The following is a 16,162-nucleotide window of genomic DNA, read 5'->3' as shown; positions in this document are numbered from 1 at the left end:
ATATTTCATCCTCATAAAAATTTACTGGATTCTCTCCCAACAACCCCAGAGAGTGGGGGTGGAGGGGTGGGTAGGTGCTATTTTCATTCCCATTTTATAGATGAGACTCAGAAAGGATGGATTAAACACCTGCAGTCAAATTTAAACTCAGAATTGACTCCAAGTCTGGCAAGCTATCCACTGCACCACCTGGCAGCCAATTTACATACACAAACTGTGTAGCTCTACTCCAATAAACATTTATCAGATGATTGATCATGACTTCTGGGGTCATTGTGCTAAATACTAAAGATTAATATTTAGTACTGGAAACTAAGCATTCTAGGATATAGAAATTAAGGTGAAACTAAATGACAGCAGGATTAATGAAGGATCTCAGAATTAGTTAAAGGAAATGACTTCAATCAATATTTTTTTAAAAGACAATGAATGTAGATCAAAAATACTTTTTCTTAACTTTATTTTTCTTCCCTTTTGTCTGTTTTCTTTGAATGGCTTAAAGGAAAATGTGTTTTGCATGACTACTCATCTATAAACTATGTCAAATTGCTTGACTTCTTAATGGAGGAAGTGGAGGGAGGAAGAGAATTTGGAACTCAATATTTGAGGGGGAAAGAATGTTAAAACCATTTTTACATTTAATTGGGAAAAATATTAAATAAAAAAGGTGAACAGATTATTGTTTTCATGTTATTTACAATCAAAAATAAAACTGATTTTAAAAGGAACCAGTCATGCACAAATAAAAATAATTTTAAATACATCCTAACTATTGGTAGTAATACCTTTCGTATATCGCTTATTCATTATTATAGGGGGGGAAATGTAATGAGGAAAGTTACCACAGAGATACTTCTGGCATCCACAATCACTTTGAAAGGACTGGTCTATTAGAGTGAGTTCTCCCTGTTAATTAGAGAAGAGGTTGTGGGGGAGAAGGAGAGAGAGAGAATATCCAGAGTTAGACAACACTTTTCAGAGACACAACTTACAAAACTACAAACTCTCTGAGGTAAGTTTTCACATCAGTGAAATAGATACAAGAATATTTGTACTGACTCCTTCCAGAGAACTATTATAGTGAAATGCTTTGTAAAATACAGAGTGAGCTGCTTTTATTAATACTACCCCAAAAGCATTTTTGGAAGTGCATCAAACTCGTCGTAGGCCACTAGTCTCATTTTTGCTCTATGAAACCACCCCTCATGACTCAAACCTCTTATCTCCTACACATTCATTTCCTTTTCAAGACCTCAAACCTCACATAAAAATGATGACTAGTATTTACATGGAACATTAATATTTACAAAGTGTTTTACATATATTATCTATTTTTATTCTCTCAGCGGATCTGGGGTAAAGGTACTATGATTATCCTTTTTTACACATAAAGAAACTGAGGCTGAGAAGTTAATTGACTTACCCAGGATCATACCACTAGTAGGTTTCTGAGATGTGTTTTTAGCTCAGGTCTATAATCAGAGTTATATGGAATTTTAAGGTTTATAAAACTCTGTTCACAACAACCCTGAGAAGAACGTACTACAAGTTTTACTATCCCAGTGTGAGAGATGACGAACCTGGGGACAAAGAGAGTGAGTGATCTACCCATGGTTATACAGCTAATAAGTGACACAGCTGGGATTCCCCTGAATTCATTTCCTAACTCTTTCTACTTCAAGATGCTTTGTCTCTCATTTAGCTCTCTATTTGTGTGTTCCTTTTTTATATCCTATTTTCTATTGAATCCATTTCTCCATATGCTAAATCCCATCAGTAATTACAAACTCCATAAGGGCATATACTATATCTTAATATCAGCAACTCATGATTTTCCCAGTGGTTACAGATGGGAAATTATTTCAAGTCTAAGGACTAGAAATACAAATCAAACCTGATTTTCTTAATTCTCTAGCATCACATCCTAGAGAGCAGGGCTTCTTAAACTTTTTCCACTCGCTACCCCTGTTTGTGTTTCAGCAGCATTCATCAGTGCTGCATGGCTTGATGGCATGCACATTGCAAAGTAAACATGCTCTGTGTTCAGAACCAAGGCTACAGTGAAGTTGCATGATGCAACATGGGCAAACGCTGCGAAAAACACCTCAGATTCATTATGTGTTTGATTTTTAATTAATTTCTGGTCATTGGGCATTCAGAAACTTGTTGCTGCTGCCAAATTTGAGGGTTGTGACCCACAGTTTAAGAAGCACTGCATAGAGAGCTCCTTCTGAATATCTATGCCATGCTGCTTCCATTCCTCCCTGATGAAATGCATAGCCACATCCTCCAAACTCTTTGCTATAGTAGGAGGATGCTTAACAAGGTCAGCAGCTGAGGAGGCCTTGAATTGATTGATCTGAGAAGAGCTCCTCTGCTCCAATGTTATAAGACCATTACAAAGAAGCCTGGAGCTGCTAGGTGGTAGCAGTGCATAGAGTGCCAGACCTGAAATTAAGAAGACTCCTTCTTGAGTTCAAATCTAGCCTCACACACTTACTAGCTGTGTGACTCTAGGCAAGTCATTTAACCCTGTTTGCCTCAGTTTCCTCATCTATAAAATGAGTTGGAGAAAGAAATGGCAAACCACTCCAATACCTTTGCCTAGAAATCCCCAAATGGGGTCATGAAGAATCAGACATAACTGAAAACAACTGAACAATAACAAACAAAGGCTAACTTTTAGAGATATGGTGTATTGCAAAGAACACTGGATATGGAGTTAGGATGTGGGTTCAAATCACAGCTCTCATACTTATTATCTTGTTAAGACAATTGGCCTTTGTGCACCAAAGTTTCCCCATATGTCACATCACTATATCCACTTCCAGGTCTAAATCCCATAATTCTATTGAAAGAACACATCAAGAATGATGGATCTACTTAGAATAACCTCTAAAAGCAATTGCAGTTTTATAGTTTTTTTTGAAAAATTTAATGTCTTAAAATGTTGCTTAGCATAGTGTGGAGGCATCAATTACACAGCATACAGGCTGCACACAGCCCATAATACTCCTGAATGTTTCTGGAATCAGATTAAAATGCAATTGTGAAATCTTTAATGGAATATACAAAAACACAATGGAACATAAATAATGTTAATACGTCATTTTCTAAGTCAATATGCAGCCCACAGGGATCCTTATCTCAGCTTTAGTGGCCCCTTTTCTATCTGAGTTTACACCACAGGGATAGCAGGAAGAGAGATAACTTCAAAGCCAGGAAGACCTGGATTCAAGTCCCAACTCTGGCACATACTTGCTGTGACGTCACTTAATCTCTGGGCAACTTTTTTAGACTGTAATTTACATTGGGAGTTTCCTCACCTGAGAGTTCCCTGTCCCAATGGAATCACAAAACCAATCTCTATCCTTAACATTTTCAAAAATAACTTGCAAAAAGTTCCAAATATTCCTAACTCATTCTATGTTTCTATCCCTGTCTCAAACTATGAATATTCATTTTGGAATCTCTACACTTGAGAATCTTCAAGGCGTATTTAAAATGTTTCCTTTGCCTATGAAGACATTTAAGTTTTCAGTCATCGCTTAATCTAGATGAATGATTAAGGCTAATAGCTTTAGTTATCTTTGAAATCAATGAGGTACCTTTCTTTTTCTTTTCTAAAAACATTATAGACATACAAACTGAACTTTAAATGATCTAGAGGAGAGTGACATGATAGTCAGTGTGGAACAGCATATAGAGTGTTGGACTTGGAGTCTGAAAGGCCTGGGTTCCAATTCTACCACAGACACTTAGGAATTCGGTGACAACAAGAACTCCTTAACCTCCAAGCCTCAGTTTTCTTTTCCACAAAATAGAGAAAATAATGACATCTACTACCAAGGCAACTGTGAAGATTAAGTAAGTATAGAGAGCATTTTGTATACTTCAAGCAGTACATGAATATTAGCTGTCATTCAACCCATTTGGTTTCTGGTGTTAGAATACAAGTTGACCCCATATCATCTGCGTTTCTGAAGAATTCAAGGAAAAAAAAAGAAAAAACAAGCTGTCTTAACTTTTTATATAATCCAATCCAAAATAAGTGTCCTTACCACATTACAAGTTGGCATGACAATCTTTTCACAGCTACATTCTAAAAAGGGGGAAAACCAAGATGTTAACATCAATCAAAATAAATTAATGAGAAATGTATTAATATATTGGTACAGCAAAGTATCCAAAGATCAAAGTTAGTTACCACAATGCCACTCTGGACAGCATTGTCCTGATATGTTTTCCTTCACAAGTTTCCTGTCCTCTGGGCAATTAAGTAGAGGTGGAGAGCAAAGATTCTCCTCACAGACTAAAAGCCAAAAAACAAAAAATACAATAGCATGCATCAAGATGGATTTTATCCATAAATCTATTGTCCTTCTACAGTCAACCCTCAGTGATATTCCCTGATGAAAAGGACCCTTCTTCAGTTCACATTAGATCAAAACTAAGCTATTGACACTGCTTTTCAGACACTACATTCCTTCTCAGTGGGAATAAACAAAATCATTCATAGATAGTATGGCAGCTCTAACATCTTTGCCTGATGAAACTCATGAGGCTTCTGTGGGAAATACTGCCAAAAACGGAGGGAGATGGGAAGAGGAAGGCTTGTGAGCTCAGCTAGCTATGAGACCCTCATTAGAAAGAGTAAAGCCAGTTCTCCTGGGAACTGAGGACCCACTTCGGGTAGCAGAGCCATGGTCCAAGTTTAGATATACAACCAAATGTAGTTAACCTGTACCTGGATATATCAGATGTGGATTATGGCACTGCTCTCACAGCAAACATCTAATTTTATACTCTTTCAATATTCAAGTTGTCTCAACAGCAAAATCTAAACACAAGATAATCTTTTAGTTAAAATGGACTTACCACAGTAATACTGAGGGCAACACTGATGTGCGGTACTGAGATTCACAGTGAGAAATTCTCCCTCCATGCACAGTGGAAGAGGCTCAGTGCAAGGCTCACAAACTGGAGGCAAAGACCAAAAACCACCAAAGATCAAATTTGTACTAAATATACTCTAAATTATTACATTGTAAAGTCCCTGCATGTCAGGCGTGTTTCATTCTTTGTACTTCTATCACTAGGACCTAGCAAAGGCCCTAGCATACAACAGATGCTTAATAAATGCTTTAAAATTTTTTTCATGATTACTTCACAACTTTCTTGAAAAACATGCTCTCAAGAAAGTGTACCAAGCTTGCTTAAGGAAAAATAAAGGCAAATGAAGTTTTTACCAGGTAAAGCACTTTGGTGTTTGGTTAATATTATTATTAAGCACTATTCACATAGCCAGAAGCTAACTGCTCTTTTAAAATTAGCAGACATCAAATCCTTGTATCATTAGTACAACCCCTCATCTATTCTTAAGTATTCTATGAATAAAGTGTACTAGAGACAGATTTTTTTAAGACTAGGTTTCTATCAGGGAGCCAATCAAGGGTCTGACACTAGCACTGAATCAGCAAAGGAATTTTGAGCCCCTACATTTTCAACCTGGGCTGGATTGCTCTCCCTTAGGTAACCTGACGCTCCCCACAACATTAAGTCATCATATTTATTCTAAACTTGGTGCAGGCTTCCCCTCTGTTTAGCTCACTGCAGCTCAGAATGCCCAAACTCAAACTAAACCTCACACTGCTCACTAACAGTTATAGGCATGAGCCAACACACCTGCCTTATCAGAACGTTATCAAGGAGACAAACACTGTCCTATGAAAACTTAAGAAGAATTTTTGTAAGATATATCACCAAGTCAAGCACACATCATTTCCAAGCTACATGGCATGAAAAATATTCAAAATACAGAGACAAAGTAGAAGGCTTTAAAACCATGTGAGAATATTATGACACAATAGCACCATCTCCTAATAGAATTGTGCCAAAGATGCTTTCAGTAAACCTATAGAGGATGGGCTTATATGATGACACTGATATTCAATTATAAAAAAGCAATTACTCAGAATCCACTGAACATTAAAAATGTAGAACTTGTCCTAGAAAGGTTTCTATTTGAACTTCATAAAGTATAAGGTAACTGTATCATTTATTAGTAATATTTAATGTATATTAATGTTTATTTTATGTTAAGAATTATTAGCTTACCATACACACTATATATATTGCATTATACATTCCTTTTTTAATAAGTTTTGATGTGCTCACCATAATTTTCCTCATATCTATTTTCCTCTCCCTCCCCCTCCCAGAATTCATCCCAGAGTATTTTTTTAAATATGAAAGAAAAAGAAGAGAAAAAATATCAGCAGAACTGATCAAGACATTGAATAAGTCCAAAAATACATGCATTGCACAGTACTTGTGAACTTTCCATTTCTATGGAGGGGTGAGGTGGAGGTATCTTCTCATTTCTCTTTTTTTAAAACCATGCTTATTCTTCATAATTTCACATCATTCATTTTTGTGGTTATTCTTTCTGTTTACATTTTTGTAGTCAATGTGTGTATTGTTTTCTTGGCTTTACTTGTTTTACATCAGTGCATATACATGCTTCTCTATTAAACACATTTATCATTTTTTATAGTATAATAATATTTTCTTACCAATATTGATGTGCCACAATTTGTTTTAGCTGTTCCCCAATCAATGGGCATCTACTTTTTTTTTCCCAATTCTTTGTTATCACAAAAAAAAGTGCTGTTATAAATATTTTGGTGTGTATTTTCTTCTTATCAAGGGTCTCCTTGGCATATAAGCCTAGTAATGGATTCTCTGGGTCAAAAGATATAGATGGATGACTTGGTCCCTTAATCTATATTATTCCAAATTGCTTTCCAAAATGGGTACTGATTTACAGCTTCACCAACAATGCACTAGTGTGCTTCTTTCCTTATAACCCATCTAAAATTACTGTTCTCATCTTTTGCCATTGTATTGATAATGCATTTTTGCTTACTGTTAATGTAATTTTGTTTCTTAATGGGAAGATCTTTCCCACCCATTAATAGGCCCATGCAATCTGCTTAATTCACATGGAAGGCTGAGTCACATGAGTCAAGTCTTTGGAACAGGAAGGGGTAGAGCAGGAAGGATGGAACAGGAAGAGGTGGAGCTGGATCAGGGATGAGAGGAAGTTGGTTAGACTAGTCAGAACTGGGAATGACAGAGGAAGCAGGCAGCTAGCATAAGGAGAGAACTTGTTTGTGATTTGTTTAAGGGAGCTGGTTTGTGGGAAGCCTAGCAGAGCAAAGGCTTGGGAACTGTTGTTATGGTGTATAGACTTCTTGGTTACTATGATGGATTTGGTTTTATGGTGTCTGAATAAATGTTATGGTTCTGTTTTTCATGTGGAGAGTCTGTTGTATTTTGCAATTGAGAACTGTGCTGGCATATTCATAGCTGCCCTAGGTTCTGTGAATATCACTTTGGCACCGTAGTCATATTTGCCAATTTGGAGAGTTTTAAGAGAAACTTCAGAGTTGTTTTGGTTATGCCTCCTTTATTTTTGGTTATTTGAGGCATTTTCTTCTTTGGTTCTTAGTCATTCACAATGCTTCTTTTGAAAATAATTTGTTCATATCATTTGACTATCTATTGCAAAATGGATTTTTAGGATGGAGATACGTGTGTATACACATGTTCACATATGTATATACACATACATACATATTCACACATAATCTGTTCATTGTTTTTTATATCTCAGATACCTTATCAAAGAAATGTGATACAAAGATTTTTTCCCATTCAACTACTTCTCCTCTTATCCTATATGCATTAATTTTCTTTTTGAAAAGGTTTTAGTTTTTTGTAATCAAAGTTTTCTATTTTATCTTTTGTAATTGCCTCAATCCCTCTAGAAAGTTTGAGCATAAGTTTTCATATATTTATTGTATCATACTCACAGTGTCAAGCATGATGTTTTTTAGTTCCATGGATATATATTGCTTAAAAATGCATTTTTTACAACTTTGAAAAGAAATGAGCAGGAGTTAAGGGCTCTCATTTTTCAGGCTTTCATTAGTAAGGTAGAAATTATATCTCTACTAACAGGGTTGTGTTTTGTGCCTTTGTCATTACAGATGGTTATAGCTTATATCATAGTTATCTAGTGATTCAGATACAAAAATAGCTCCAGAGAAGCATATCTTCTAAAAATGCCTTTTTTACAAGCAACTTGATCCTTCTGGGTAACCTACAGAAACTTTAAAATGTAGGTATTACATTGTAGCAATATATAAACAAAAAAAAGTCCCATTATTTTATTATTCCTACTCATTGTCATTTAATTTCTAGCTTTTATTAGTTAAATAAGGGGTTATTAGCTTTTTTGTGTGTGCGTGATGGACTCTTTGGACAGTCTGGTGAAGAGCAGGGAGCCTTTTTCAGAACATTACTTTTAAATATATAAAATAAATCAGATTACAAAAGACATCCTGAATATTTTGAAGGACATTTATCAAAAAAATGTTTTAAGTTCATCATTCCAAGTTAGCATCCCTGCCTGAGAAGGAGATCAGAATCTGTAAATCTACTTTCTTGACATTTTAGAGGCATATGTGAAATAAAGAGTTCACTGGTTTTAACAGCTTTGTGCAGACATCATCCCTGAACTGAAAGGTCAAAACACTTGGTGACAACAAGTTTCATAAAATCATTATCAAATGAAAGTGTCTCTATCCAATTTTTCCTTCTTGCAAGTACAATGTATGAAAGATGTCTTACCACAAAAAGGGGAGAAACAGCAAGGTTCTCCCTGCTGAACTTGAATCTCAAATTGATCTTCTCTGCACTCTGATTGCGGAGCATCAGAACAAGCCAAAATGTCACATTCTACACAGATATAAATACATTTTGTTTCAAAAAAAACGTACAATAAGGCTAAAATGAAGCAAGAGGATTTTATTTATTTTTCTTTGAATTAAAAAAATAGCAATTTCCTAATGAACAAATTTTATTCATTTCTCTTTATTAAATATAAGAATTCTTTTCCAATATATTCAATCATTATATAACACAGACAAATCTGAGAAGCACCTGACCAACAAATTATATGCAATATTCTGTACACAGTCATCCACCTCTACAAGGCAAAGGAGATATGTTTCCTTCTTTTTTTCTGAGATTAATATTGTGATTAGTCATTGCAATGTTAATTTGATATTAGCATCATTATGATTAACTAGTTTTACAGACCCTAGTAATAGTAGAAACATATACGATTTCTATATGCCTAAAGTAATTTTTAAAAAATAAAATAAAATTGCCCTTAGAAAAACGAACAGATCACACTCTACAAAGAGTTTCCTAAGTGTTTCAAAGAATGACAAGAGAATCCAATACTCTGATTAGATGGTGTAGTTCACTTACTTAAACAGATATATAAATATATAAGCCTAAAGAGTTTAATAGTGCAAATAGTTTACATCGTAAAATAGTTTAAATATATCATAAAGTAAAATAATGTATTATATTTGTGCATATAGATATGTTTCTGTGCAGTGTACTTGTGTGTGTATATATATATATAAATATATATATGAGTGTGTGTTTATATGCATAGGTGAATGTACACATACACAAATCTGTTTTTGTATTCTTTGTATAGGTATGTGCATATTGTGCGTGTATGTGTATATGTATATAATATTGTATATTTGTGTATGTATATATGTACTGTGTGTACTGTGCACATGGGTGTATGTGTGCATTGTATTTCTGTGTGTATGCATATATGTGTGCATATGTATATATTGAGGTATTACTTACCACACTGGTATTGGGGGCAGCAGTGGAGAGGGCTGTAGCCAACAAATAATTTTTCAGTACTTTTACAAGTTGGAATATCAGTTTCACACAAAGTCATGTCACAGTCTGAGGGAAGAAAAAGAAATGAGGTTCAGACTTCTGTGGATGTAAGAGCTGATCATCACATTCTAACAAGCTATTCCTAGCATGTCCCCTAAATAAGTAGAAGGGAAAAGGAAGAGGAAGAATCCCCAAATTTTATGGATCAGAAAGTGTAGATCATTTCAGGAAATCTAGATTGTCATCCATTAATGATCTCATAAAAAAACTCCTTCCTGAATTTGTGAATATGGTTGTTGTTTTTTAAATAATGTCTTAGAAGGAAGTTGCTGGAAGGCTTGCTTTTGGATAGCTGAGCTGATCTTGAGGATGGGCCCAAACATGACTACCTAAATTCTAGTGCCACATAAAAGAGAGGCAAAATAAGGAGCCAAGGAATGCCTTCTTTCCCAGAAGGAATGCCCACTTTTCTTGGGAAGCCAAATTCCACCTGCCACATACATACCACACACTTTCTTTGGACAGCAGGACTGCATGTCAATGATGTTGATGACCACTTCTCCTTCTCTTTCACAAGTTGGAGACAACTCTTCAGTACAATCGGGCTCCAGAGGAATCACGTTCCCATTTTCCAAACACTGAAATAGGCAGCACCCTTTCTCTGACCCATTCCAAACCTCTCCAGGAGAGCGGGGCTGGCCCTTACTGTCAGTACAAGCTAACAGAAATAAATAGTGTTATAACTGCCCTGATCTGATTACTAAAAAAGGGGAAAAAAATCTATGGGGTTGAATTCTGCATTCTAACATAGGACAAAAGATAATGTCAGCAGCTCAAGTTCCCTATCTAAGCTTTATAATAAAAGAGGTAAGGGATTATCTAGAAGAAAAGAGTACTAGTCTTAGAAACAGAAAAACTTGGGTTCAAACCCAATGCTCTTCTGTTCTGCCTCGGATATTTATTAGCAGTGTGATGGAAAAATCATCCAATTCCTCTGAACCAGTGTTTTCTCATCTGTGAAATGGAGAGAGTAACATATCCAGTGCCTACCGTACAGTTGTGTGGCAGTCCAATCAGATGAAGTACTTTTCACAACTTTAAGGATTATACAGATACCAGCTATTACCCACTATTTCTGATCTTAAAATCTTATCTTTTTCCATATGATAAAACTTTTCCTTTGATACATAGCCAAAAATTTTCTTTTCTGAGATTTCTGGGATTTCTTCTTTTTTCCACTATGAATAAGTCAAGTCCAATCAAGTGAACAGACCTTTATTAAGAGCCTACTATGTGCTAGGCCCTGTGTTGGGTTTACAAAGAAAGACAAAAATAAAAATGAAAACAAAAAATATCTTGTTCTCTCGAACAAGGAAGATAGAATTCAAAATAGCTATCTATGAACTGGATATAGATGGGATAGAATGTAGATAATGTCAGAGGAAAGGCAGCAGTATTAAGGGTTTTGGTGAAAGGCTTACCATGGAGGGTGGGATTTTAGCTCTAGCCTAAAATCCAGGAGGCAAAAATGAGGAGGGGGAGAATTTCAGGTATAAGGAATAGCCAATGAAAATGCACCAGGTCCAGAGATGCAATATCATGTGGAAGGAGACCAGAATCACTGTATTGCAGGATGTGTATGGGGAGGGGGAAGAGAAAGGGGAGAAATGTAAGAAAGAATCAAGTTATGAAGGTCTTTAAAATCCAAACACACAGGTTTATATTTGATCCTGTAGGTGATAGAGAACCAGTGGAGTTTATTGAATTGGGGGAGGGAAGAGGGAGAGACATGGTCCAACTTGCCTTTAGGAAGATAAACATGACAGCTGAATGGGAAGGGTAGACTAGAGTGAGAAGAGGCTTGAGTAAGGAGATCAATCACAAGGTTACAACAGTAATACAGGTATAAGATGATGAGATAGTATACTAGGGAAATTGAGATGTTAGAAAAAAAGAAGGGGGAGCACCTGAGAGATGTTACAAAGGTAAAATCGGTAGAACTTGGCAACTGATTAGATATGAGAGCTGGGAGAGAGAGTGAGCTGTGCAAGCCTGGATTGTAAACCCAGATTAGTCAAAGGATGGTAGCAACCTCAACAATAATAAGGAATAGTTTAGGGGAAAAGATAATGAGTTCAATTCTATAAATGTTTAGTCTCAGATGTATAAATAATAATCTAGTTTGTGATATCCAGTAGGTAGGTGGGGTTGGAACTAGAATTCAGGGAAGAGGTTATGGCTGGATAAATAGTTCTGAGAGTCAGTTGCATAGAGACAAAATAATTGAATTCATTAGAATAATAAGTAGGCTTTTATACATTTTAATTTTAGGATTTCATCAATTTTTATTTTATTAAGAAGTTCATAGTAAATCATTGCTCTGCTCTTTTTTTTTCTGTATGAACCTGTGAGAACAATTTAACCTCTGGGGCCTCAGTTTCCTTATCTGTAAAATGAGGGAGTGGGGGTGTCAGATTCACTGAATCTAATTCATTCTATTTACAAATTACAGGATCATAGACTCAAGATTTAGAGATAGAGATGTAAAAAGTCTCACCTTTTTACATCACAGATAAGGAAACTGAAAGCTGTAAAGGTTATGTGACTTGTTCAAGATCAAACATAAAATATACAACCAGGATATAAACCCAGAATCTCTAACTCTAAATCTGGCCTTCTTTCCACCCTACCACAGCTTCTCCCTAAATCTATAAAACTGATATTTAGAAAATGCCAAATTACTACAAATAAACAGAACCAGAGAATAAGTAGAAAATGACTAATTTTTTTAAGGTCGTAGTATGTCTTCTGTAAAAAAAATCAATGAACACAATTATAAAACACTTTTCAAACAAATAAAGTCAGATGTAAATAATTGGAAAATCATCAGTTGCTCATGGGTAGGCTGAACTAATATAATAAAAATGAAAGTTCTACCTAAATTAATTCACTTATGTCAGTGCCATACCAATCAAAATACCAAAAAAAATTTTTATAGAGTTAGAAAAAATAATGTACAAATTCATTTGGAAGAACAAAAGGTCCAGAATATCAAGGGAACTAATGAAAAGAAATACTACAGAAGATAGTCTAGCCCTAATAGATCTTAAATTGTATTATAAAGCAACAGTCATCAAAACCACTTGGTTCTGGCTAAGAAATAGAGGGGTAGATCAGTGGAATAGGTTAGGTACACAAGACACAGGAGTCAATGACTATAGCAGTCTACTGTTTGATAAACCCAAGGACCCCAACTTCTGGGATAAGAACTCACTGTTTGACAAAAACTGCTGGAAAAACTGGAAAATAGCATGGCAGAAACTGGGTATAGACCAATGCCTGACACAATATACCAGATTAAAGTCCAAATCGGTACACAATCCAGGTAAAAGGCCAATACTATAAACAAACTAGGGGACAGATTTATGGAGAATGGGAGAATTTATGACCAAATAAGAGATAGAGAACATTATGAAATGCAAAATAGATAGCTCTGATTACATCAAATTGAAAAGGTTTTGCACAAACAAAACTAATGCAACCAAGGGAAGGAGAGAAGCAGGAAACTGGGAAAGAATTTTTCCAACTAGTGTCTGTGATAAATGCCTCATTTCTAAAATATATGGAGAATTGAGTCAAAGTTACAAGAATACAAGCCATTCCCCAATTGATAAGTAGTCAAAGGATATGAATAGGCAGTTTTTAAGAAGTTAGAAATATAGAAAATTTAGTATACTAAGCATGTGACAAAATTGCAGGGAATGGGCAAGGGAGAGATTAAACATTAACCCTACTCATAATTCCTAAATGCAATGGATACATCATCTTATTGAAAAGTTTGTACTTTAGCAATGCAAATTACAATCTATTCCCATTTTTTTCATGCTGGGCTATTCTTATGTCCCTTAAGTCTACCCATAAGCATGCCATTCAAGGTGAAGTGATGGAGATCTTCTTCTAGGACTGTTAACACTCTATAGACACCTCTGAAAGGCACAGGCTGCCCAAGCTTATTCTGTATTTTGTTCTGGGTTTTTATTTCAATTTTGGCCCCAATCTGTTATTTCATTGGTATATGTAACTCTGAGAGGCAATCCTATTTAGCAAAGTAGATCAGTACCTCTGCTACTTAATTTCTTGTAGCATTGCTTGAGAAAGTTGCCTGGAGACTTGAGAGTTTATTTAATGTGACCAGAGTCATACATCTAGTGTGCGTTCCCTTATCTATGATAGCATATATATTCAACAGAGTATAGCCATGGGTTTTATGTTCTCCTGTGCACACAATTTTTAACATAACAAGTTTGTTTTTAATGTGCATTTCATTTCCAACATCCTTCCTCCCTAACTTTCCATTCAGTTGCTACATCTTTGTTGTTCTGTCTGTGTGAGTTTGAACATCTAACCCTAGAAGAGGTAGTATGGTAAAGTGAGCAGAGCGCTGAACTTAAGAGTCAGGAAAACCCGGGTTCAAATCCTACCAATGACATTGTGTGACCTTGCAAAAGTCATTGAAACTGCTTGGTCATCTGTTTCTTTATCTCTAAAATAAATGGGTTGTATGGATGACTTCTAAGTTTCCTTCTAATTCCAAATTTATGATCATTATCTATGATAATCTGAAACTTGATTCTATAACAGCTAGAAAAGATGAGGGATTAATAAAATTAATGGTTTATTACATACAATGTTGAGCAGCAAGGTCCTTCATTTTGTATTATTTTCATCTGCTAGCATAATGAAGAAAAAATGACTCTAGAATATCTTGTTTTTAGATGTGAGGATGAGAAGAAAATGTCTCACCTTTGAAGCTAATTAAGCTTCTATCTGATATAAAATCATATTAAAGAAATTTGTTTTCCTGCCCCCACCTTCATTCTTTTTCCCCTACTTTTATCTCCATTGGCTTCTTGTCTATTCCTAACTGTTCTAGGGAAGGAAAAGTTGATGTAATTCGCTTTTACAAATGAAATGCTTAAAAATCTCTTTGCACTGCTACTCACCACATCTTTCCTCTTGAATACACAGAATGGAGTCTGGCCTATGAAGAATGGTTCCACTTGTGCACACACAGTCTTCTCTTAAATGTTGGCAAGATGACTCTTCTTCAAAGACCCACTTATTCTGACATGTTTTGGCTGTACAAGATCGAACACAAGGCCAATATTCCATCCCTTCAGGACAACTCAAAGCTGTAAGTAAGATAACAGAGTGTGAGGGTGATGCAATTCAGTTCAATAGAATATACATTTATTAAGCATTCACTTAACTATTTTTCCCATATGACACTAGAGCCTTTAATAAAATCTGGCGGTTTTCAGTCGTGATAAATAACTATTGTGGAGTCAAAGGCAAGTCTTAAGTTCTTTAAAAAGGCAGCAAGTTGTTTATCTAAAGCCCTGTTGTAGGTTGTCGGGACACCAAGGAAATAATGGAATGTCCCTCCCTCAAGGAATTTCCATTCAACTGGTGATCATTCACCAGTTGGAAATGATCAATTTACATTCTTGGAGAAATGGAATGAGTTTTTCGCTGAAATAAATTTGTGTGGTTGAGAGCCAACATAGTGTAGTGCAGAGGTTTCAACTAGCTAATACACAGACCACATGCAGCCTGAAATACTCCAGAATGCAGCCCAAACCAGATAAAGAGTAACTGGGAAATATTTAATGAAATAAGTAAAAATGCAATAAAATCTAGCTAACATTACATTTTAAAATTAAGTTAATATACCGCCTTGTATGAACCAATGGCCACTAAACTATTTGAGTTTGATACCATTTCTATAGAGATTGCTCCTTATCTCCAGCAAGATCAGAGACTAAGTGTCTCCTATGATACATAATGACTGTATGACCCGCAGAGAGTCACTGAACCTGTGAACCTCAGTTTCTTCATTTGTTTACTGAAGATAATGATAGCACCTTCCTCACAAGGTTATCGTGAGGTTCAAATGTCATAATACCTGTAAAGTGCTTTCCAAATGGTAAAGCACTTTATAAAAGGTAAAGTACTTGCTGAAACTATTATTGTTATTATTATCACAGTCATTATTACGATTAACTAGTATTTCTTTACTAAAGTCTGTCTTCAGTGTTTTATCATGGCATAGACCTCGCCCTGCTTGAGCTGTTGAAGAATATGTCAGTGGAATGCAAATTTTGACAGATCTAGCCAAATTTAGTTAAGATTTGGTTAAATTTAGTTTAGTCAACAGCAAGCTGACATCAAAATGACATATATTTTTAGCCAAAGTAATTTTTGAATATCATCTTCTAAGTCATGGAGGAGTTGCAATCTGCATCAGTGGAGAGAGTATGCACATTTAGGAGATTACAAATACTTGAATGATGGAGTTGAAACATATGTATTCTTGGGTATT

At 35.4% G+C, this 16,162-nt stretch overlaps 1 protein-coding gene across 1 annotated transcript in view; it reads right to left on the bottom strand.

Annotated features, from left to right (window-relative positions):
• OTOGL (otogelin like) overlaps nucleotides 1-16,162 on the bottom strand; it is a 203,458-nt gene that overhangs the window by 17,391 nt on the left and 169,905 nt on the right. Inside the window, exons 42-49 of the mRNA XM_072650594.1 lie at nucleotides 14,784-14,972; nucleotides 10,286-10,498; nucleotides 9,742-9,846; nucleotides 8,698-8,805; nucleotides 4,879-4,980; nucleotides 4,208-4,312; nucleotides 4,062-4,102; nucleotides 843-906 (exon numbers count right to left, since the gene is read on the bottom strand). Of these exons, the coding sequence (XP_072506695.1) occupies nucleotides 843-906; nucleotides 4,062-4,102; nucleotides 4,208-4,312; nucleotides 4,879-4,980; nucleotides 8,698-8,805; nucleotides 9,742-9,846; nucleotides 10,286-10,498; nucleotides 14,784-14,972 (927 nt within the window). The remainder of the gene's footprint in view (nucleotides 1-842; nucleotides 907-4,061; nucleotides 4,103-4,207; nucleotides 4,313-4,878; nucleotides 4,981-8,697; nucleotides 8,806-9,741; nucleotides 9,847-10,285; nucleotides 10,499-14,783; nucleotides 14,973-16,162) is intronic.

Source organism: Notamacropus eugenii, chromosome 3 (assembly GCF_028372415.1).
Source record: "Notamacropus eugenii isolate mMacEug1 chromosome 3, mMacEug1.pri_v2, whole genome shotgun sequence".
NCBI lineage: Eukaryota > Metazoa > Chordata > Mammalia > Diprotodontia > Macropodidae > Notamacropus > Notamacropus eugenii.
Note: the sequence above shows the minus strand (reverse complement) of the source record. Positions and strands in the feature narration are given on the sequence as shown.